Below are 21311 nucleotides of genomic sequence, written 5' to 3'. Positions count from 1 at the left end.
ACTTGGAAAGGCTCTGGGGTCAGGACGGTGAAGGGAGAGCCCAGAAGTTATATACGCAGAATCGGAGAGACTAGAGGGGGATGTGACCATTTATACTTTGTTTCCTCAATTGACATGTAATGGACTAAATAGACTTAATGGACATGCTTCCTCCATAGAATGACTATATTCAAGTTGAGTGATTAAATGCTATAACACACTGTAACGGCTCTCGATTCTTCAGCCGTAACATGCGTGACCGTTGTTGGTTTCTCCTGCAGGGTGCTGGTGGGCGCGCCGCGCGCTCAGACGGAGCAGCCCGGTGTCGTGCGGGGCGGGGCCGTGTACCGGTGTGAGGCCGAAATTTTCGGACGGGCCCTGTCGTCCTACACCAACTGCCTGCAGATTCCGTTCGACATCAACGGTAAGCATGCGGCCAGTGGGCTGTGAGGATTAACTACTGTTAACGCCAGACCCCTTGAGACCCTAATTTTTCGCGATTATTTTTTAATGCGTGGAGGAATTTCAACCAAGCTCAGGACATGGCCGTTTCAAGACAGGCCGAAACTTTTATAATTTAGATATTTTATCGCCATTTCAATATTTCAGGCACTTGTCATTGACTCGTAATGTTAACTGTTTTTCCATCCTGGATAGAGGCTTTCTACGTCATATGACATTAGGCTCCGCCCACGACTGCGGCATTGACCCGTGCCCATCAGCGACCTCTGTACAAACGACACCCCTGCCATCTGTGAAGGACTATGAATTTCGCTGACGCTTCACGTGCTATGAGTCAATTGCAGCAGACGGTCAAGTAAATGTTAGGCTCTTGTTGACTCTTGTATATAGGACCAAGAGGACCATCACTCCTCAACCTACTACTCAGTCGTGCTTCGAACAAACGTTAACGATTCCTAACAAATACGATTTTCGATGTAGGGTAATGCGTAGTAGTAATGCGTAGTAATAATAGTAATGCGTAGTAATGCGTAGTAATGCGCTTAGAGAACAAATTATTGAAGAACAAATTACCAGAGTCTACTGCCTGGGACACATGCCCGCTGAGTTCTTAAATCTCACAAACGACCTGGTGGTGAACGGCTTGGTCAGCCCCAGCGCTCTAACATGGACCACCTCACGAATTGCCGGCCTTGCACGAGAGTGGTGAGACAGTGCAGACGAAGGACGACGTCTGTGACCGCGGAGGAACAAGGCGTGCCGCCGTCCCGCCGGTCACGAGGGACACGGCACCGGCGCACGACTGGGGTGGACGGACCAGATCGCGGGTGACATAAAGATCTGAGACATGACAGCCTGAGTGAGAAAATGGGCTGCGCAGCGATACAATTCTTCTTTTCCGGGTCATACCCGGATATATGTATATCCATACACGATCGTAGCATGTCAGCATTCAGTAGCGAAAATCTGGATGTGAAATACCTTTTCATTTCTAGGAATCGAGAGACTCGAGAGACGTTTTCAATCGTCGCGGCTCATCAAAGCCCACGTCGATATCTACAAAGCTCTCCGTCTAGTTGCCATTTCGTTTCGCTCTCCGGCGATCGACCGTGGCTCACATTCGTATTCCGTGCCTCTGTGCGCGACTGTCGTCAGTATGCAGTGATTGGTATTACCGTGCACGTTCACCGTTGGGCCGAGGTAAGCCCTACCCGCGCGGACTGCAGACTGCGCCAAACGGCGGTCGAGCGACGGCTGACAGGAATCGGTACCAGGTATCAGGGGATCTGCACGGCTAGGCCAGGCCGCCAGCGGTCCTCTCACTCTCCACTGGACACATGTGGGTCAGCAGGGACTCGGCGGAGACCTGCCGGTTCGCCAAGGCGAGGCCTGGCGAGTGGGAGAGCGAGGGGCACAGAGCCAAGGGCGAGGGGCGGGCGGAGGTGCGAGAGGTGCGAGTGGGTCAGGTGGGTGCTGGAGAAGGGGGCCACCGCACGCACAGCACGGTGGCGGTAACAGGACCGCTCGCTGTATAATCTGCGCCGCTGATCCCCGGTGGGCGGACAATCGACAGAAGACCGTTCGTCTGGGTACATTCACTGGAACCGCTCCTGGTTCGATTAGTATTTATATCGGCCGATACGCACGCTTCTGATGCAGTTCTTGGAGAGAGATACGCATCTCGAATAACCTTGGCGTGGGCGAGACAAGAGCTGACCGCAAAGCCCCCGCCAAATATGTCCCCTTGAACCTGACGACAGCCTGTCGGTTACAAACTTTATAAATTTTACCTCCCATTGAAATTCGAAAGTGTCCGGTAAATGAACTGCGCGTGCCGTATGCAACCTTTACATCTTGTGACCGCCACTCGTGCTCCGATCAGTCTGATACCGCCCTGTCCGTGTTGCGCAGGCGGCAGTCGCCGATACCGTCTGCGTCAGATGATACCGTCTGTGAAGACATTCGTCCTGCCACCTCTCCGCGGCAGTCACAGGAGGCCACACACGGTCTTTAGCCGCGCCGTCTGTCTTTGGCTCCGACCCACCTGATAAATATTTATAGTCGACGTATCAGACTCCGCGTCTATCTCCGTGTGACGGCTGCACATCGAGATGTGTCCGAGCCCACCGCCGTAAATATCTCCCACAGCCGCACACGCACCGATCGGATCGCTTACCGTCCCGCGCTCTGCGGCGCCGACCAGGTAGCTGTAGGTCACAGCCACTTGCGCCATCGCCTTTGATGTGTTAATTCGTTACGGCGCTCCGAACGCAGCCGGCGAGCAGGTGAAATTCATAACCGAGCCACGCTCGTCGTATATCATGCCCGGTGAGGCGCTCGCGGGCCTCTCGAGCTGTAATTACCGGCTCGGACGTGCCGCCCTCCGTATTGGTCATCACCGTGTAACGTTTATCTCCAAGTAACGATGATAAGACGGCTGAAAATTACGGCACGCGAACGTGGATCGACGACACAAAACAGAACTGCTCGGCTTCTCAAGTGGAGCGCGTTTCTACACCTTTTTAGGCGCAATTTCAAAAATTTAAAGACCAAATTCAAAAAGTTTACATTCAAAATGCACGTGAACGTTTTGAATTTGGTCTTTAACTTTTTGAAATTGCGCCTAAAATGCTGTAGATGCTCGGGATAAAAAGACGCGTGCGTCATATGACTACATGTCGAAGGCGCGGTGTGAACAGGTAAAAAGAGCATTCAGAGCCAGGCGATATATGTAGTAAGGTAGGTGTTTTGACGGTAGGACTCGAATCAGAGCATAAATAGGTCCATGATACGGTTTTATTGCTTGTAATATTGGGCTGTCTAATAGCCAATATCACATCAACTACTTTCTCCTATCTCGCTTGACGATTAAATGGGAGAATAATGAAGATCCAATATCTTTGGACAAGGTTAAAGGTCAGAAGACCAATCATGTGCCCAGGCACCAAGGTTCATTTAAAACCATGTGTCAAGTTTTACTTTACAACACTAGTTATAGTTGTGCACCTACATCAGCGCAGTACTAAACGAAATGTTGATTGATAAATCTGCAAGTGATATATACCATCTTAAATGGACGAAGACTGCTGAACGTAGCGGCCCTAGACCGCAATGTTCGTTAACCATGCATTATATGTCTTGTTCTCCATAGCGTAGCTCCAATTTCCGAATCTGCATTACGGTTGAGTATAAATGGCGACGGTTTTTGTTCTGTCGGGTCAGCGTCTCCTTAACCTTACCCGATGCATCGAAGATAAACTGTTGTGGAACATAATCCGGAAAGCCAGCAAGCAGAGGAACCCCAGCTGGGCCGTAGTAAAAACCGTCAGAAGACGTTCACCTAAACAAAAGGCAGAGGAAGCTTGTGATTCCGGCATCGCACGCCGGTTATCGGCAGCAAACAACAAATTCCCACGAGAGTTCAGCTTTCAGGATCCCGTATATCAGACAGAGGGAGGTCGGGTCAGCCGACGGGCGACATTCAATAACGGTCTGATTACGGGGGTGGGCACGGGTCCGGCCATCAATAACACCTTGTTCCGGGCGAGACCCGACCCGGAATGCATATTCATGAGGGCCACCGGGGTTAGGGACCGTGTTCCGGCCCCACGAACCGTCCGCTCGCGTGGATCAAATGTCGCTACATGCCGGGATTAGACGAGGCGGCCTCCCACCCGGGGTCCTCGGCTCGTACCCACCTCGCTTCAGCAGGGTTTCCCAGTCCGCGCACCGGCCACCAGTCGAGTACGACTGGCAGCGTGATCTGTTGATCTGACGTGGCGGTACGGAGGAGCGTCTGCTGCCTCTGTGCTTTATCCGCCGTATCGGAGCGGGCAGAGAGGAGATGCCTTTCAAGTGACGTCCACCATCTGTCTGGATAGTGAATAGGCCCGCCGATGGAGGAATATTTAGAGAACGCCAGACGGCCCAAGTGCCGCGTGACAATTAGGCTCATTGACAGGCCCCTCGGGATCACAAGGGAAGCTATTGGCTCGTGTCGTCTGATGTAGGTAATAGATTGAATCAACAAATCGAATGCAGATGATGTTTTGAGAGTGAATTGCATTTCAATTTTATTTCGTCTTTTCTGGTGTCGTATTGTAGACACGCGTTTTATCTGGTCGCATATGCTTCTGACATGCTCAGGATGTCATGCCACGCAAATAACTTGTATGGAGACCTCCGCCGCCGCTCAAGGAGAAGACGCGGGCGCCGTACCTACCGATACACCTCTGCACATAGAGGACACGGTGACACAGTGACATTTATTTTCTGCAGAGAGTGAGCGTCAGGGTCATACCACCCCAGAATGGGTGAAAGGGGAGGCCACACCGCAGAAGGCGCAAGGATAGCCACACCGCACTGGAGGGGTGGTCAGATTCACTACGTTGGGCAAGCATATACGACGCCTGCGTATACATTAACTCCGTCAGACGGAGCGGGCCACCAAAGAGCTATAGGGCTCACGAAGTAGTTTTGGACGGTCAATAACATTGATCCAGCTACTTGTGAGAAGAGGAGATTGGTGACACTGGCAGGGAACATTGTCTGAGCCTGCTCACGTCACACAAGTCACTACATCACTATAGTGATAAAGTGACTTTTGCAGTTTGCTCTAAACCGTCAAACGACGAAGAAGAGGAGGTGAGTCAGACTTGTCCCTGGCATCCCGCGGAGCGGGTCGCTGTCGCCATAAAACCATCAGACACCAGCAGCGCAACCAGCTTCCCTTTTGTCCATCCGTCCCTTTAAGGCACTGCAGGTCCTGCCAAACCACCGCCTCTGCGGCTGCAGTCACATTTCTACCCACATTGACGATTGTCTGCGACCAGAGGCCGCAGGAACAGACGCTGATAGTGATTGACTGTCCGATTGCACACAGAACGTATGCACCACAGCAGAATGCCAGTACCATGCAAATGACGCCAACCGAAAGACGAAACGCCTAACCCGAGCCAAACTGCAAGTCACATCGGGTACCTCTATGGAAATCGGCACTATACAGCTAATAGATTATACCAAACCATTAGTCTTCGAATGTGTTCGGGCAACAGGATTCGTTTCTAGCTCGACTCCCTCTGGGGCTAATGCTGGCTGCCATGGACCATTGACTCCACACCGGTCTCTGTTATGCCGATGTGAACGTGAGGGTTGTATCTAATCGACGAGCGTGACCGCTAGTAATGTGACAGAGGGCACCGGTATGCAAATGCCGATGGCCGGCCTGGCCGATAGCGCGCGGCCAAAGGTATCGCCCGAACCGATCTTAAAGGCTCGTTTTCAGCGGTGGATCGATTGCTAGACAGGCTCAGGTAGGTTCTTCAGACGTTTTAACAGCGCCTCAACTGATAGAATGGCGCTGGGTAATTAATCAGCGCTAGTGTTGAAGTGTTGCTCGCGGCATCTCACGTAAAATGATGTAGGTGAATGAGAGCCAGAGAAAATGAAAAACAACTAACTTCATCTTCGTCCCAGAAAGCGACATTCAGCATACACGGAAACAGATAACAGCTCAATGCCCGCAACCTGTAGGCTAAATTCTTCCAATACTTAGCGTGTATGCGTTGTCCACTACAATTTGTCACATCGTTGCAGCTGCTGTTATCCGTCTGCATTTCTGATAATACCGTTCTTTTCAGGTAACAACGTGGCCGCTGGCCGCGCGATTGACGAGAAGTCCGAGCAATGGTTCGGAGCTACGGTGACCTCGACCCCTGGCCGAGACAACACAGGAGTAGTAGTGGTAAGTGGAGAGCTGTTGGTGATCCGCGGGCCAATCAACAGGGAATGGGAGATGTCTGAGTGGTAGTGATGGCTTGTGGAGATACCGTATAGATCACGTGACCGGGATGTCGATCGTGACCCCTATGGAGAGCCGCCGAGATGTAAGTATGCAGAGTCCGTCACAGCCATACCATGCTCCCGGAGCGACCGCGGTCCGGGACAGCTTGTTGGGGTCACGCCGGGTCACACCGGGTCAGACCACTGTCGGCTGTCGCAGGACGTGATCGATGTCTATCTCGATCCCCATGCCGAAGTTGGTGCCGTACCGCGTTCTGTGATCGTCATCAGTAGTCAGAAGACGGAGGACAGAGACGGGTCGTGGCATCCGAATGGCATCTGAGCGGAGAAGAAACGGTATCCGAACGGCAGAGAAACGTCGGAGAGGGGCGGCGGAGGGAAGGCAGAGAGATGACGGAGAGACTGTGGAAGGATGATGGAGGGACTGCGTAGTCCGCATTAGCGAAACAGAAGAAAGACAGAGGAACAAGGAAAGACAGCGGAGAGTTGGCGGAAGGATGTGAAGAACCGGCGGAAGGACGACAGAGGCCAACACGCGGGAGGCCGGTGCGTAGATCGGTGTGATGAAGCAGCGCGGCAGAGAGGCAGTGACCCAGTGATCCGGTTGGCGCGGGAGACCTCAGCCCCATGCTCCTCTGTGCTCAACGGCGCGTCGACAGGCGGCTCGTGCTGCTCCGCGTGTTTATATAAGCCAGTCGGGGCGGCGGAAGGCGTGTGATGGGGGCGAGACGGCTGCGGCGGTGGAGCATGCAGGGGCGCCGGGCCAGGTGTTTTTGTCGGAGACACCCACCAGGCGCACTGCTGCAGGCTGAAGAGCTGCGCGTACTGCGGCAGCTGAACGGCCCATGATCGCACCCAGCGGGTCGCGATGGCCCCTCGTAGCGGGGAATGTCCCATTCAGCCCACTGCTGACGCCCAAAACGGAAGCAACGCAAAAACAGTCGCAACTGCTGCTTTTTGCATCAGGGTGCTTCCCCTTTTAAAGTGGTCATTGTTGGGGTCAGCAGGGAGTGCCGCACAGTCACAGTGACGTCCCACTGAGGTCTCCAGGGGTCACTCTGAGGTCAGGACCGTGCCGATCGGACGCTGTGACCGGTCGCAGCGGCAGGTTTTGTGAAGAGGTCCCGCGGAGAGCCACACAGAGCCAGAATACCAAGCGGTCGTCGAGCGCGCGGGAGAGAGCGTTCGACACCGATAGATTGACAGGCGGCGCGAGTTTGGATGGACAGGACACGACAGATGCTGGCCACAGGCGCAGCCAGGAGCCGTCTCCGCCTGCAGGTCACTAAAATACTGCCGTGTTCCGCCGAGAATCGATGTCAAATAAAAATGGATGAAAGTTTCCAGGACCCGGCTGCCTTCTGCAACGCGGCTGCAGTGCGTGTGCCAGTCAAATGCAACGATGACAGCTACAACAGTGAGAGTGACCAGTCGATGACCTCAGAGAGTCATCTTCGAACGTAAAACGACCCGTCGTTGGGCGGAGAACGAGACGAGTCGTTAGCGCGGCAGTTGGAGCGCGTCGGTGACGAAAGCGGCGCAGCGGCGCCGACCCGGTCGGTAAATCACCAGCAAACACGTCAGGAATGACCGAGCCGACACGCACCGTTCGTTCGTCCGGCCGGGCGTCCTCCGTCACCGCCGCGCCACGAATGCCTTCATGGTAACACAGCGATGCGCACAATACGGCGCACGAGCGTGGTTTACTCCGAACAGCCCACATCCTGTGCTCTGACTTCTCCTGAAAGCGCACACCATGTATCAGAATCCGATCCACGCAGGGCCGGCCGGACATTCCACTTACATCGCTCGTCGCCCTCCGACGAAGAGCCGACGAGTGTCTCACTCGCGCCCGGCCGAGGCGTCGTCGGCGATGCCGGGGCCATGCCGATCCGTCGGCCGATTATGCGCGAGACGCGAACCATGCGCCGGCATAGCGGCTGCCAGGGGTCCCGTTCCCACCGGGGCGAGGCGGGCGTGCGACCTCAGCGAACGCAGGTCGGTCATACGGCACTCGGTGCTTATTACGACTGCACGAGCTGTGATGTCGAACGTGTGTGCCCAAGTCAACGCGATATGACTGGCGGAGGGCGGTTCGAACACATGTATGTAAATCCCAGATAAGCATTCATAGGAGGGTGTTCACGTTTCATGTGCCAATCTATCACCTGCAAAAAGCAGAAGCCGCTGCAAATGCATGCCACCTGTCATTTCGACCAGCAGCCCATTAGAAACAAACGCAAATAATCGCATCGATTTTACTGCAGTCACAGCTATTTGTATATTTTCATTGCACGCTTCAGACGAAACACTTCTCTTGACAACTTAAGCCCCGAATTGATGAGCAATTTTAGAACGTCATGCAGGTTAACAACCACCTTCTTTATAGCCATTGTTGAGCTTTGACAGCAAGGCTTGCTCACTGCATATTCCAATACATCTCAGCATTATTGATTGCCTCCGGGAAGCCCTAAAGTGAAGAACAAACAGCGCACGGCGATAGAGCCGTGGTTCAAAAAGCTCTCGGGACTCTCCTCTCCCTCCATCCCGCTCATCTGTGATCTGCGTGACGGCCGGCCGTCCGGTGCGCACAATCGCCATGCAAATATATTCATGTTTAATGCTTGTAGGAGCATAGATTGGCTCGGAATAACGATCGGGCAGAGACGAATGGGCTATGATTGCGAGTCGGGCGCCGGGGCACGCGCGCCGAACAAGACGAACAGCGTGAAGTGTTCACTTATGTACAGGCCGGTCGGGGAGGGTCTCACGCGTCTCGAGTGACCGCCCTGCTGTCAGCGAACATTGCCTGAAGATGGAGAGGGCCGTGTTGGAGCGCTGTTCAAAGCGCTGATCCGACCTGTTGTGGCATATTGCTTTTGTTGTGAGAGGATTGATTGCGGGTTTGTTTGGGAAGGTCTTGTGCTGCCACAGCGATCACCCCTTTGTTTAATGTCTGGTCAATGCCTTATCATTCATCGTCAGGCTATTTCAGGCTGTTGAAAAAGGCGTCAAATCCGTTTTTTCAACGACATATGGTATCACACAAATCTCAACAGGAAATTATTTGAATGTAAATGAACATTATGTTTACGCTGAAGTGTCATATGCCGATTTTATCACGATTATGTTACGGAAAGACGGCGTCAGCTCCTAAAATTTGGTGACGCATTTCCGGGCCAAGAGATTATTGAGGTATGGAGGCCGTAAATTCTGTCTGAGTGCAGGCCGTTCGTATAAATCAGCCCAGCTATCAGGCCTTTGATGGCCTGTGAGGACCGGAAGCCCAGCTGGGTACCGTCTGATCCTCATGTCGAGATCGTTGATTTTTCGTTAGAGGGCGGCTGGAAATAGTGTCGGCGATCGGAAGTTGGGAACATTGACGCTGGCACCGGTCATACGGAGCTGGGAGGAGGGATGACGTGTTACTACATCGTAAACTAGACCTGCTGCACGGCCAGCAGCTCCTCCAGTGGAGAAAGGAGGAGAGGGAGGGGAGAGATATGTTTGGGATTGATGTGGGGGGGCAATGGATGTAGCTGTACTTTGCTAGACCCTCATCAACACGTAGGTATCATCGTAAGATAATCTTATAATGGTATGCTTTTTGGTTAAGTTTTCATGCTCCAAAGTAGGTATGTGCCAATATTCCTACAAGTGATTACAGTTCTGCTTATTTTCCATAATGACATGCGAACCAAGCCGTGTCCCATATCTCACGTGAGCTTCTGCGTTTTCTCGTCTGATACAATTTGTCAAATGTTTCAGTAAACATTCCGAGCCAACGTTCTTTAAGCACCTTACTTCCTAATATATTCATGAGCTCACTGTCCGCCGTCCGGTGCGTGCCAGGAAAATGGAAAACTGAGGTTTATCTTCTCGTCAGCAGTCGAGTGGTTCCAAGATTAGTATCTCAACGCTACGTCCTCACAACTCAATTATCGCAACACGAAACTGGCCCGGTCGGCGTTTGGAATGCTCTAATTGGTGTGCAGTGTTAAACCTACCACAGCTAATGATGTTTTTTATGTCACCGGAAGTTTTGAACTAACGCGGAAGTCTGGTCCTGCAGCAGACGCGCCGCGGGGCAGTCAGATGATCAGCTGCGTGACGATGGGAGGGGATAGACTAGAAGTGCAAGTCTGGGAGGTGTGTCACTATTTTCTTACTTACAGAAAGGCAGCGGGTTATAAGGGTCATACGCTAGTATAATCTGACTGTATGAATCTCATTCTTTTAGCGTTTGGTAGGACTGATCAGTTGATCACCCCGAACTGATCTATTCTAGGTATCACTACCAATGAAAACTTTCATTCTGATAAAGTCAGGGTAGCGTACACAGCTGCAGGTGGCCATGTAGCCTTCCCGCAAACAGGTGTCCGCTCGCTGTCCTCTGTCCCCTGTCATGTTGGGTGTCCTCCATCGTGTCCGCTGTCCAGTGAGGGGGTCCTCCCTTCTGTCACCGACACGGGTGGCTGCAGGCGCGTCGTCCTCTGCTCTCGAACAACCCATTGTGTTGGGCTGGCTGCATGCAGTGTGCAGCCCTGGTCAGGCAGTCAGGTGCAGAGCTCAATGGGCTATACTGGTCAGGCTGACTGTTTGAGGACCATCCGAGAGAGTCTCCTTTGCCTGATCTACGTTTCCTGGCAGCTGACTGGTCCTCACTCGCCCGACCAAAATCCAAAACAGATCTATCGATAAGCCACAGGGATCGACTCGCTCCGTTTGTATCGGCATTTTTGCACGTTCGTGTACTCGTGCTTGCTCCCATCTGTTCGACCATCAATAAGTACGTCTGTTCGCCTCTCCAGACCTGTCTGTCCGTCTATGCGTCGTTCCGTCGTTCCGTCGCTCCGTCGCTCGGTCGTTCGGTCGGTAGGGCGGTAGTGAGAGCCGGTGGGTGTCCATCGCCACCCCGGCCACCGCGCGTGGTACGTCTCAGACGCCGTCATACGCCGGACGGTTATGGTTGGCAGCCTCCTCTGATACTGCACCACCGGCTGCTGCTGCCGGGTAGTGCTGCTGCTCCGCCATCTCGCCGACAGTATCGCTTCTCGCAGCTGTACGCTTAGCTGGCGAATCGCAGGCCGATGAACTCTAGTTTTTGCCCGTCTGACTCTGTAACCTATATCGTTTATCATGATGCGCATCTTTTCCTGTGAACGCGGCATTGTACACGGGTTTGAGCATAGTAATGAACGGTTTTATTTTTATGTGGTGCTTAATTTAGATGTCATTAATGCGCGGTCAGTTTGTATTAAATGCTCATTTTACCTCCGGGGGAGCGATGACAATAGCCCCACGTCTACATATAGTTGACATGTTATTGTTCATATGGATTAGCGTAGCTTTAAAAAAGTCCATGCTTACTTTCTTGTGCACTCATTCCGACCATTGCATGTCATTATTATGTTTCAAACACATGTTTCAATGTTACACAATCGTGTGCATGCGCGTGCAATGTGCAACACTCAACAGAGTACGTTTCACAAGTGTAACCGGGTTCGCTCTTTCTGTGCAGGCTTGCGCCCCACGCTACGTGTGGTTCTCGAGTAACCAGCGGCGCCGAGAACCCGTAGGAACCTGCTACGTCGCCAAGAACGGCTTCACCGACATCCAAGAGTACGCGCCTTGTCGTACAGGTAATTGTAGACGCAACGACACGGATATATGGTAGTAAACACGGTAATACGCCCTGCATAATGTCACTCAGTGAGAAGTCGTACCAATAATTCAAAGGGCACATTAAAATGAAGCGCAGGAAGACGAAGTTGACTAATGGTCAAATGTTTGCGTTAAAACTCACGATGGGAAGATAAACGTCAGACAGATAAAAACGACGGCGGTTTGCGTATATGCGACATTTGTTGATGATCAAATGCATGATTCATGTAAGCCATGAGGAAACTTACCATTCGTAAGGCTTCTTCGATGGAAGTCCACACCTTTGTAAACGGTACATATCAAATATATCGTCCGTAAATAACTGATATGGACTTTCATGCACTCCCAATGTCCGCTTCCTTCATTACAAGTGTCTCGTTTCTGTCGGCAGCGGACTGGGGCTACCATCGCCAGGGATCGTGTCAGTCGGGCTATGGCACCGCTATCAGCAAGGTAAGCGCACCGGGACGGTGTCCGCCGGTCATATCTCCGTTCCCCTCCACCCGACCTCCTGCGTGACCTGTCTGCGATCCTGTCCACTCGCGGAGGGTCGTCTTCGTGCTTCTAGCTCCATCCCAGTCGATAAACTCCTGCTCCGGGCTTGGCTCCGGCTCCAGCTCCGGCCCTGGCTCCGGTCCGGCTCCGGCCGCGGTAGTCCGACCCGTCCCTGCTCCGGCTCTGGCCCAGCCCCGGCTCCGGCCGCTGTAGTCCGACCCGTCCCTACCCCGGCTGCGGATTCTACGCACACCGCGCGGCTCGTCACCGAGTAAAAACGGGGCGGACCGCTCGTAAAAAGCCACGTGGCGTGCGGCGGGCCCTCTGACCGCGGTGATGACGGCCTGTGCATGGTAACGCGGCGGCGGCCAGATGACAGCCGCGAGATGAATGGATGATAGCACCGTGAGTCATCCAGTAGAAACGCGATACGGGTAGTGTGGTTCGGATTGTTTTAGCAATGCTTTCAGATGGAAAATAAAGAAATTGTTGTTTTCGCCACGGTGCCAGTGGTGTACAAACACCAGTTGTTAGCACACGAACAAATGTTAAAACATAAATGTTGTATACCAGGGCATAAATAACATATGGAGTAATGCCAGCTTTATACCTACTCGTGATTTACGACAATCCGATAAAATGTGCCTAACAGCGATTGCATTCACAATTCAATGAATGTCGGCATTTTATCTTCGAGCAATATCGTTGAGCTAATTTTTCGCACTTTATTGGCACCGAGAGCTTCATATTTCATCCAATAACCGCAGCTGCTGCAGTAGCCTATCCCCAAACAAATTTATCGGAGATTATGTCTTAACCAGTGAGCTGCATCAATATTTGAGCCGACTACTGCGGTGCACCTTGGGGACGCACAACATGTCCGTTACGCACAACTAATGGGTTGATTTCTGCGGTCAGCTGTGAATGATACGACATTCGGCACAGCGCGAATGCCGGGGACGATTTGCGAAACAGCGTGTTTGTGCGAACAACATACGGCATCTGCGGCTAGACCGATCCGATGCAGATTCAAATTGCAGGACGGGATTTGTGTTAAAGTTATTTGAATCCATATTGCAGTTCAAGTAGCAGGCACGATACCCGTGAAGCACCCCATTCAAGGACGTTTTTTCAGTTGTATTCATACGGGTTGTGAAGAGCTTTCCGGATGTCATGTAAAATGGAGGCGAGAATCAGGACAGAGGACCGCGCAACAAGCCGTAAGAAATAGTAGAGAAGTGGGACGCATCTGCAAATACTCTTCACTAAATTGGAGTAAATTGGAGGCCAATCGCTGTAAATCTCAAGTGATTTCACATGTTCCAGCAGCTCATTTAATCTTAAAAGATCGATCAATTATCTTTGACAAGTAAAATAGGTTACAGTATGTCGATTGCAGTGCTAAGACAAGCCGCCTCTCTGGGCCGAGGGTCGGTCGTGTTTATGTTTCCACGGCGGGGGTGGGCAGGGGCGGACAGGACCCCACTGCGGGCCGTCGCGCGGTCGGTCGGCCGGCCAGCCATCCGCACGCACAACTAGCCGACAGGACCATTTATCAGCGACGGCACGTGCGGTACCCTGGAGACCAGCGGGCCGGCGGGCACCACGGGACCCCGCCGGACAGCGTCGACCCCTTCCCGAACGCCATCCAGCCGACCGACCGCTTCATCTGGTCCACTGGAGACCAGCTGAGAAAGGGAGGGAAGAGCGGAGTCTGGGGTTCGAGCCCTTGAGCTCCGAGCGGTGATCAGACGGCCTTTGTGTAGTGATTGCGAGCGAGACTCATCCAGTCAATGGGGGTTAACGGTGGATGGTTTTTGTGGCGTGCTTATAGAGAAGCATAAGGCACGTTTATGTGAAGGACAACGTATTAAAAAGATTGTCCTACCCGATCCCTCAATGAATATCACTATCCAGCGAGCATTTGGTGGGCTCGGGGGCCAGATGCGAGCTCTCAACACTCGGTACATTTCGTCATCAAGTGTCAGCGCCGGGGGAACATTAGGCTAGCGGGTGCAGAGAGAGACGGCCAAGTCGGGACTCGGGACGAGTTATGTGTCCTGCACGCCCCACTGCCAGAACAGCTGGAGTCGGTTTCCGGCGATTGGAAACGGCACGTGCAAACGACCGTTTTACGCTATTTGCTTCAGAGCAACCCGGAATTACATCCAATGAGAATTTGTCATTTTTTAAATAAATTTAGCTCGAATGTTTGAATGGACGGATTGACAGAGCCGGGGCCCACGCTAAGCAGAGCTTGTTGCGTAGACTCCGACCCCTAGCGTCCGATCGCGCAATTCCGGGTAACGGGAGAAATTAGATGCCAAACTTTAACGTGCCCTTCAAAGCCCGGCACGGCCTGTCCCACTCAACAGACTTCAACTGGCTGCGGCTGCTCCCACCAACCGCAGACCATCCCCGTCAGGAGTCTCAAATATCGAGCGCCGGAGCGACACGAACCCGGGCTCTCACTACCGGGAGTCCGGTGCTCTACCAACTGAGCTACGGACAGGCATTCAGACAGACAGTCATTCAGCAAAGCTTGCAACTTATGGACGGTTCGCATTTACGTTACATAATTACGTTAATATTTCTACGACTTTACGACTTTTCAATATATTCCTGTTTTGCAGTTCATATCAACAATTTCAGGAGCAGATACCAAGCATTATTTGTATTGCATGCAACGAATTGCACTCTATTTCCAAGTAATATTCAATTTTAGGGAACTTTAACCGAGATAGATTCAGCCCACTTCCGCATTCCAGGGGCAGTTTGTAATCGCGAGGCCCGATAGTTCTGTGATCTGGTGGGCTGTCAGGCGGCTGTCACTTCCAGCCGAGTCTGGCCAACCACTGCCCACCCGTCTGTCGGTGGCGGGCGGGCGGAACAGACCGCGGCCACCGACACCGAACCGACTTCTGACACGACAGGCCACTAACTGGGGCGAAACCCTGACAGAGCTGAGTGACGCACATCGAACTGACTTCCCTCCGAATCATCTCAGGCACACCTGGGGCCGCCTATCGCACCAACAAAGACTTCACCTCTCCCTCCCTCGCCCTTCCCTTCACCCACCTCTGTGCACCTCGACCTCACACCCTGCAGCTTTGTCTCTGCTATCAGCGACAAACCAGACCGGCGTGGGAGCGCGTCACACTGCAGCGCTGCTGGCCAGGTGCCGGTTTTTGGAGGAGGACGGCTAGCACGCGCCGTCGATCAGGGAGAGACTTTTTGCCGCCAGTCTGAAAGCTGTGCCGCCGGCCGCGGGGGACGAGGGACCGTCGTTGTCGTCGTGTGCCACGGCGTCGCCGGCGACGCGCCTGTTCTGATCGGAGTGTTTTTCGTCGGCAGGACGGGGATCGTCTGTTCGTCGGCGCCGTCGGCAGCTGGTACTGGCAAGGTGAGTCGCAGTCGACGCCAGCTGCTCCGGGGAGAGCGGAAATGGAGCGGGGGAGGTGGTTACGGGTTTAGGGCACCACAAATGCACATGCTTTGGTTATGTGACACCCATAACTTCAAAAGTTAACGCAAACCCCACAGGCAGCCGTGGAAACACTGAGAAATCCCAGTAATACGGCATACGAAGCGACAGGAAAGCGCTTTTGCTGGTTCAACTTTTAACAGCTAGGGAGGCGAGGTATTTATTTATCTTTCACCACGCTATGAAGCCATAGGTCGTAATAAGTCTGCTGGAAAACTGTGCGGTCATCCGACAGCTGGACTTTGACGGACACCCCATGGCGTTCTAAGTATCTTTAATAAACAAAGTGCCAGCTCGGAGATAAAATCAAACAGACGTGTGTGTAATTCAGCATTATCACACTATTCCTTCTGTAGGCTTTGCATAGTAATGTCATCATCCAGCCGGTGCCTCTTTCACCTCTTGGCGACTAGCTCTCACGGGCATAGACGACAGTTGCAGAACCTTCGGTGACAGTTGCAGCGCCCATAGCACCGACCACCTCCTGTCGTGCCGGCGCGCACTCAGCACCCCGTTCCGCTCCGTCGAGTCCGTGGTCCATACGGCGTCACGTCCCGCCCGTCCGGGCCATTATGCCAATATAAAGCCCGTCACCACGATCAGAGTGAGTTGTTATTCTGCCAACTTCATTAGGCTGATGACGCGGCCAAACTCGGCGGCATAACTCAGGTCGGCGCGGCAGGGATTGCGTACCGCCGCCGGCCCAGTTGATCTCATCTATTTGTCCCCGTGTGCTCGCGCTGCCGCTCGGCCGCCGCCTCCAATTTGAGACTGCACGTGTCGGCGACGACGGCTGGCAGCGGCCGGCCGGCCGGTGTGGGGCGGAGGAAACCCAGCTGGCCCGCGCCGCGCGAACTGAAACAGCCGGCCGGCGGGCCTGTTGGGCGGCCGCCAGCAGTGCCGGGACGGAGAGGAAGGGGCGACGGAGGTGGTGATGGGCCGACCACGTGGCCACTGCTCCTCAGCAGTGCACGGCTTAACGAATGGATGCACAGGAAATGTTCCACACAATCTGCCAAACGGCCGCCGCTGGCGACGCCAGAGCACCGCTGCGTGGACATAAAGACAAAACATCGCGGAACCGGGAAACATGAGCCCTAACGCATGTTTCGCAGAAACTGACATTGGGGATGGGCTAAAGGTTAAAACTACAGTGTCTCTGTCACCCATCGAGTGTTGTTTCATGTCACTGGTTCGACAACCCACTAAGAGCGCTGTCGATTCTCCCTTTTGATCGGGCCGAAGACAATGGGTTTAGCATTCAGCCCAATACTCTGGCCAAATGACACACGAGCTATCCATATCAAACGGTCAGCTCAATTGTTGCACAAACAATACATTCAAAACAGCAGGCACAATGCATGCAACTGAGAAAATGGCTGCCTGATGTTGGCTGCTGAGGATGTTGTCAAGTCTTATAACCACTCTAAAACAAGTCACTCGAGATAGTCATCCGCGATCCATCTCATTTCATAACGTTTAATGGTATTTCGGTGTCTCGACCAGAACATCATTTGTCAAATGTTGGCCCAATACCATCAAGACGAGTGAAATTTATCGTCTGACAGAAAATACGTACCTTTCGGGAGGCCATAGTTTTTGCCAAGCAAACCAGCTTTTTATTGAATTCAAATGGCCAAATGTTAACCCTTCGATGCGGTTGGTCAACCAGTGGCAACCGGTCGAACGTCAAAAGTACTCGTATATCTAAAAAAAAACGCATTGTTCCGCTGCTAAGCCCTTACGAAATACGAATTTGCCTTTTGCATCTTATTTACACTCTTAGAAAGATGTAGGTGAATTCTTTACTGGGCATGATACAGTGTGATAGATGCCTCGTTTTCCAACTTCCGTCGTCCACAAACAATGTCTGCCTTGACCCAGGTCACTGCATGTGGGCGACAGTTACCGACCCTCGGCCCCAGAATCTGAGCCTGTCAACAACAACACTCGGCGCGCGTCCTGGCGCCAGCGCACACCGCCTGTTCTGAGAGCGTCCCGACAGCGCGCTGACGGCGACGACAGCGTGCGCCGGGATGGCCGCACTTTTTGCCGCCGACTGTGTACAGCTGCGCAGGGTTTGTCGGCCAGCCGCCGGATTGTGCTCTGACGTAACGCAGCAGGGCAGTACGATAGAATACTCGTCAGCTGCTAGAATGAATGTTGAATGAATAATATTGCACATTTAAACAATATATTATTCGAGATGTGCTAAATGATGGCTACCTGACAAAGCTCTATTTAAATGATTAATAGATTAAAAAAGATACAGATTAAAAGGATACAGAAGAAGCAACCGATTAGATGATAACGACCAAAATCTGTTATCGCTTGCGAAGCTAATTTAAAATAGCCATAACCAATAAGCGAGTAATACCTATTTAGTGCTGATGGAGAACTAGAGGTAATGTCATCAGGATGAAATACTGCACTTGAATGACGTGATTTGCATCAACGATATATTCCCGACTATTGACTGAGTGAGTCATCAAAGTTATTGACGCAAACTTCTCATCATTCAACCCAGTACATGCTTTGTAAGAAATGTGGCTCACCGACGGCAGCATCAGCTAAAGCAAATTCATTATATTTATCAATTTGAATGAACTTTCGTGGACATAAAAAAGCTTAATTATGTAGGTATTTCTTTCTGGTAATAAACCCATAGAACAGTTTGTATAGAATTGTTCAATGTATGTGCATCTAGCAATTTTTAGGAGTTTTACAGGACTTATGAGGCAACTACTTTCATTAATTCATGTAATAATTAGCAATCACCGAAATGAAACATGTGTTACATACCTTCCTTTCCAACTCCAAAGCTTCTTTTCTAAGGTAAATTGCCCCTCTCACAAATATCATTTCGAAATGTATCTGTCAACTGGATTGCCCCGCTTCCGACAACTAAGGAGACAGATCAAGAACTTTTTTAAGACTGCCTTACGCCTAAAATTTCGCGCATCTCCATTTCCAGCCCAGTCCCCGCTCACATACCGCTCCAAGGCGCAGCGCGGTGAGGCGCAGTTGCGGATTATTGCTCGTCAGGGGTTGTAGCTCGCTCACAGCTTTCGTTAGTGCCACCTGCAACAACGCAGCCCCATGTTTTGCTGGCACCTGTTCCTGTCGCATCGTGCCCAGCGTTTTTAATCACCCGGCGATAGTCATAACTTAGATCCAGCTCAGCTGGCGCGAGAAGGAAAACACATTTTATTACGCCGTTAAAACCCTTTTTCCATTTGTCTATGCTCGGAGAGACATGTCACAACCGTTACATGTTAGGAAGCACCCTGCCGCTATCCGACCCAACACGGCTCACCTCTCAGTGACCTGACCTGACCCGAGAACAACCCTCCTCTCTGGACCAAGTGTAGCCCCATCGGCATGCACCCATCTCCACCTTTCCTTCGATTGATTAGGTGCCAGCCACCGCCGCCAGTCTTTTTGCCGGCTGTTTTGATTGGAGCCGAGAGCCGGCGCTATTTCATGCCGACGCCGACCCGTGACGTCTGAGACGGTGGAGGCTCTGTTTTGTGAGCCACTGCCGGCCCAGACAGACGCGGAGCCGAGTCACGCATCGTGCCCAGATCTCGGTCAGCAGTGGCTTCTTCTTCAGCCGAGGTGTCAGCACCTTCCGTGCCACGTGGCGTGACTTTATCACAAAACTGCTGACCAAAAAAGCTGGCGAGATGAGGCGCCATGACAAGGAAGCGTCTGATGACTGATACTCGTACGTTTCATTCTGCATTCTTCATTCTGAGTCGTAGATATCACGAGTTGGTATCATGCACGACGCACGGACCACGCGGCTGTTGTTTGTCAGGTCAGGCTCCATGTCTGACTCACTGCTCGGTATTCGGTCAGGCAGTCGTGGCCCCCAGGTGGTGTTGTGGCGCTACATGAGCACATCCTGCATAACAGCTTCGAGTATGACCTCGCACGGTATCCCATGCCCGAGCCATGCGTCATAGCATTGTCTGAGTGGAGTCAGGGTTGATAAATGTACGGCAGTCTCTGCAACGTCAACAAGTGAGTGATCACATCCACATACATTACGTCACTGGCTTTGATAGAGTTTTGTCACTGCAGGACTGGGCAGTAAACGATACTTTCCGAGCGACCAACGCGGTACATGATTTATCTGAAGCAATTTACACAATGTGCGATGCTATAACAGGGCACACTACATACAATGCCTGCATTAAGATAATCCTTGCAAGATATTCTTTACGTTATTCCAAATTTCTCCAAGATGCAACGGTTAGGTAAAGTCACCAAATGACGATACGCCCACTTTGTTCAGCTTTTGCATTTATTCCCTGTTCTCCTACGACACACGGACTGTGCTTGTAAACGTTGCATTGCAGTTATAACAGGGTTATAAATCATACTGAGCCATTAATGACGACCGCCGAGTGTGCCGCTTACCGAGGAGAACAAGTAAGTATATCACACTGTCTCACCAAGCTCTCAGCTCCTGCCTTCTTCACGCGCAGAGCTCAAACATCGTAAGCGGCCCAAGGAGAGTCACGTTTTGTGTTCTCGCAACGTAACCGGGTGCTCAACGTCTGTGCTCTCCAGCAGCCTAACAGTGTGCTCACCAGTCGTGTGTTCCGCCTACGCCACAAAGCGCGCCGCTCCGCGCTGCTGAATTGCTAACCACCCTGTCTCGATCTGACCACCCTCTCCCCCGCGCGGTATCTCTGTTTGTGTGTGCGTTGTGTGTGAGAGGTGGACAGGTCTAACATGCCTTGGCTTTCCCAGTCTCCTGTCGCCACTGTGTTGCCCTGTGTATCCGCTTCTGTACGTCCCTCTCCCGGCAGGTCAGCTCTACAATCTACCTATTCAGGCGGCGCGGCCCCTGCCGCCACCACAGTACTTTAAATCGTCGAGGATAGGTAAACTTCGGCACGTTACAGAGCCGCATTTTCGACAGCTATGCTCCTCATCTGTCGTCATTCATAACACGGCGGCCTTCGCGCCTCTGGCAGCACCACTAATCAACGGCTAATCTTCCGAATCCCCGACCAGGCCCGGTGGGTAGCGCATCTGGTAGCCGTTTTCAGGAGCCTGTTCGCCGTCCAAATGCCTGATATGAGAGACAGATGGCGTGATTTGATTGGCGATTGGTGTTGGGCTCGTGAAAACGGCTGCCGGTCCGCCCTGGGCCTGGGTGGGGTGGCCAAGCACTCTGCACCTTGACGACTGCCGATACACAATCACACAGCGGAATGAGACTGGCGAACAACAGAACAACACAACACCAGATAGGAGGAAATTATTCATGATCTATTTACTTGAATAATCGAAGACATTTACACGTAGTTCGATAGCTTCTTTTGTTACTCAGTATATTCACTTATCTAATAATTCAGGCATGTTGCTCTGCTGCATCACACCAACATAATTATTTGCTCGGTACTTGCGC

At 52.3% G+C, this 21311-nt stretch overlaps 1 protein-coding gene across 1 annotated transcript in view; it reads left to right on the top strand.

The window, feature by feature from the left end:
- LOC122380516 (integrin alpha-PS2-like) overlaps positions 1-21311 on the top strand; it is a 54297-nt gene that overhangs the window by 15913 nt on the left and 17073 nt on the right. Inside the window, exons 2-6 of the mRNA XM_043363715.1 lie at positions 261-403; positions 6081-6184; positions 11765-11885; positions 12299-12360; positions 15757-15805. Of these exons, the coding sequence (XP_043219650.1) occupies positions 261-403; positions 6081-6184; positions 11765-11885; positions 12299-12360; positions 15757-15805 (479 nt within the window). The remainder of the gene's footprint in view (positions 1-260; positions 404-6080; positions 6185-11764; positions 11886-12298; positions 12361-15756; positions 15806-21311) is intronic.

This window comes from Amphibalanus amphitrite, unplaced genomic scaffold, assembly GCF_019059575.1.
Source record: "Amphibalanus amphitrite isolate SeventyFive unplaced genomic scaffold, NRLGWU_Aamphi_draft 000100F_arrow, whole genome shotgun sequence".
Classification (NCBI taxonomy): Eukaryota; Metazoa; Arthropoda; class Thecostraca; order Balanomorpha; family Balanidae; genus Amphibalanus; species Amphibalanus amphitrite.
The sequence above is the reverse complement of the archived record's forward strand: the minus strand, read 5'-3'. Positions and strand labels throughout refer to the sequence as shown.